We start from the raw sequence: 434 nt of genomic DNA on the forward strand, positions 1-434 counted from the left end.
CCCCCGCCCCCGTGGCTGCCGGCGGAGCTAATCCCTGGATGCTGGGCAAACCCAGCGTCCCGGCCGAGGAGCCTGAGGTGCGAGAGGGTCCTGGTGACGACGTGGTGCCTGATGCTGCTGAGAGCAAGGAGCAGATGGAGGAGGAGGAGGAGGAGCTGTCAGAGGAGGAAGCTCTGCTACAAGACTTTGCACAGAGACGGCAGACGCGGCAGCAGAAAAAAAAAGGCGGCGGGGAGCCCCAAGGGACAAGGTGAGGAGCTCGCGGCCCTGAGCGGTGCAGGTCCGGTGTCCTGCAGCGTTCGGTGAAGGAAAGGGGCCGTGGGGGCTGTTTTCTGCTCCTTGGCAACTGTTTCTCACCTGTTGCCTTAATGAGCAGGTGCTGGTGAGACGGAGGCAGTTTCTGAGCTGCTGGGAGACAGCCCTACCCCCCCTCT

The 434-nt window shown here is 63.4% G+C and overlaps 1 protein-coding gene across 1 annotated transcript in view; it reads left to right on the plus strand.

The window, feature by feature from the left end:
• The window catches only part of LOC104273208 (U3 small nucleolar RNA-associated protein 14 homolog A-like), a gene marked incomplete at both ends in the record, with an annotated part of 2,390 nt that extends 2,140 nt beyond the window's left edge, over positions 1-250 (plus strand). The window contains one exon of the mRNA XM_009868451.1: positions 56-250. Within this exon, the coding sequence (XP_009866753.1) occupies positions 56-250 (195 nt within the window). The remainder of the gene's footprint in view (positions 1-55) is intronic.
• Positions 251-434: the final 184 nt, after the last annotated feature.

The sequence above is a fragment of the Apaloderma vittatum genome, unplaced genomic scaffold (assembly GCF_000703405.1).
Source record: "Apaloderma vittatum isolate BGI_N311 unplaced genomic scaffold, ASM70340v1 scaffold27764, whole genome shotgun sequence".
In the NCBI taxonomy this organism is placed as follows: Eukaryota; Metazoa; Chordata; class Aves; order Trogoniformes; family Trogonidae; genus Apaloderma; species Apaloderma vittatum.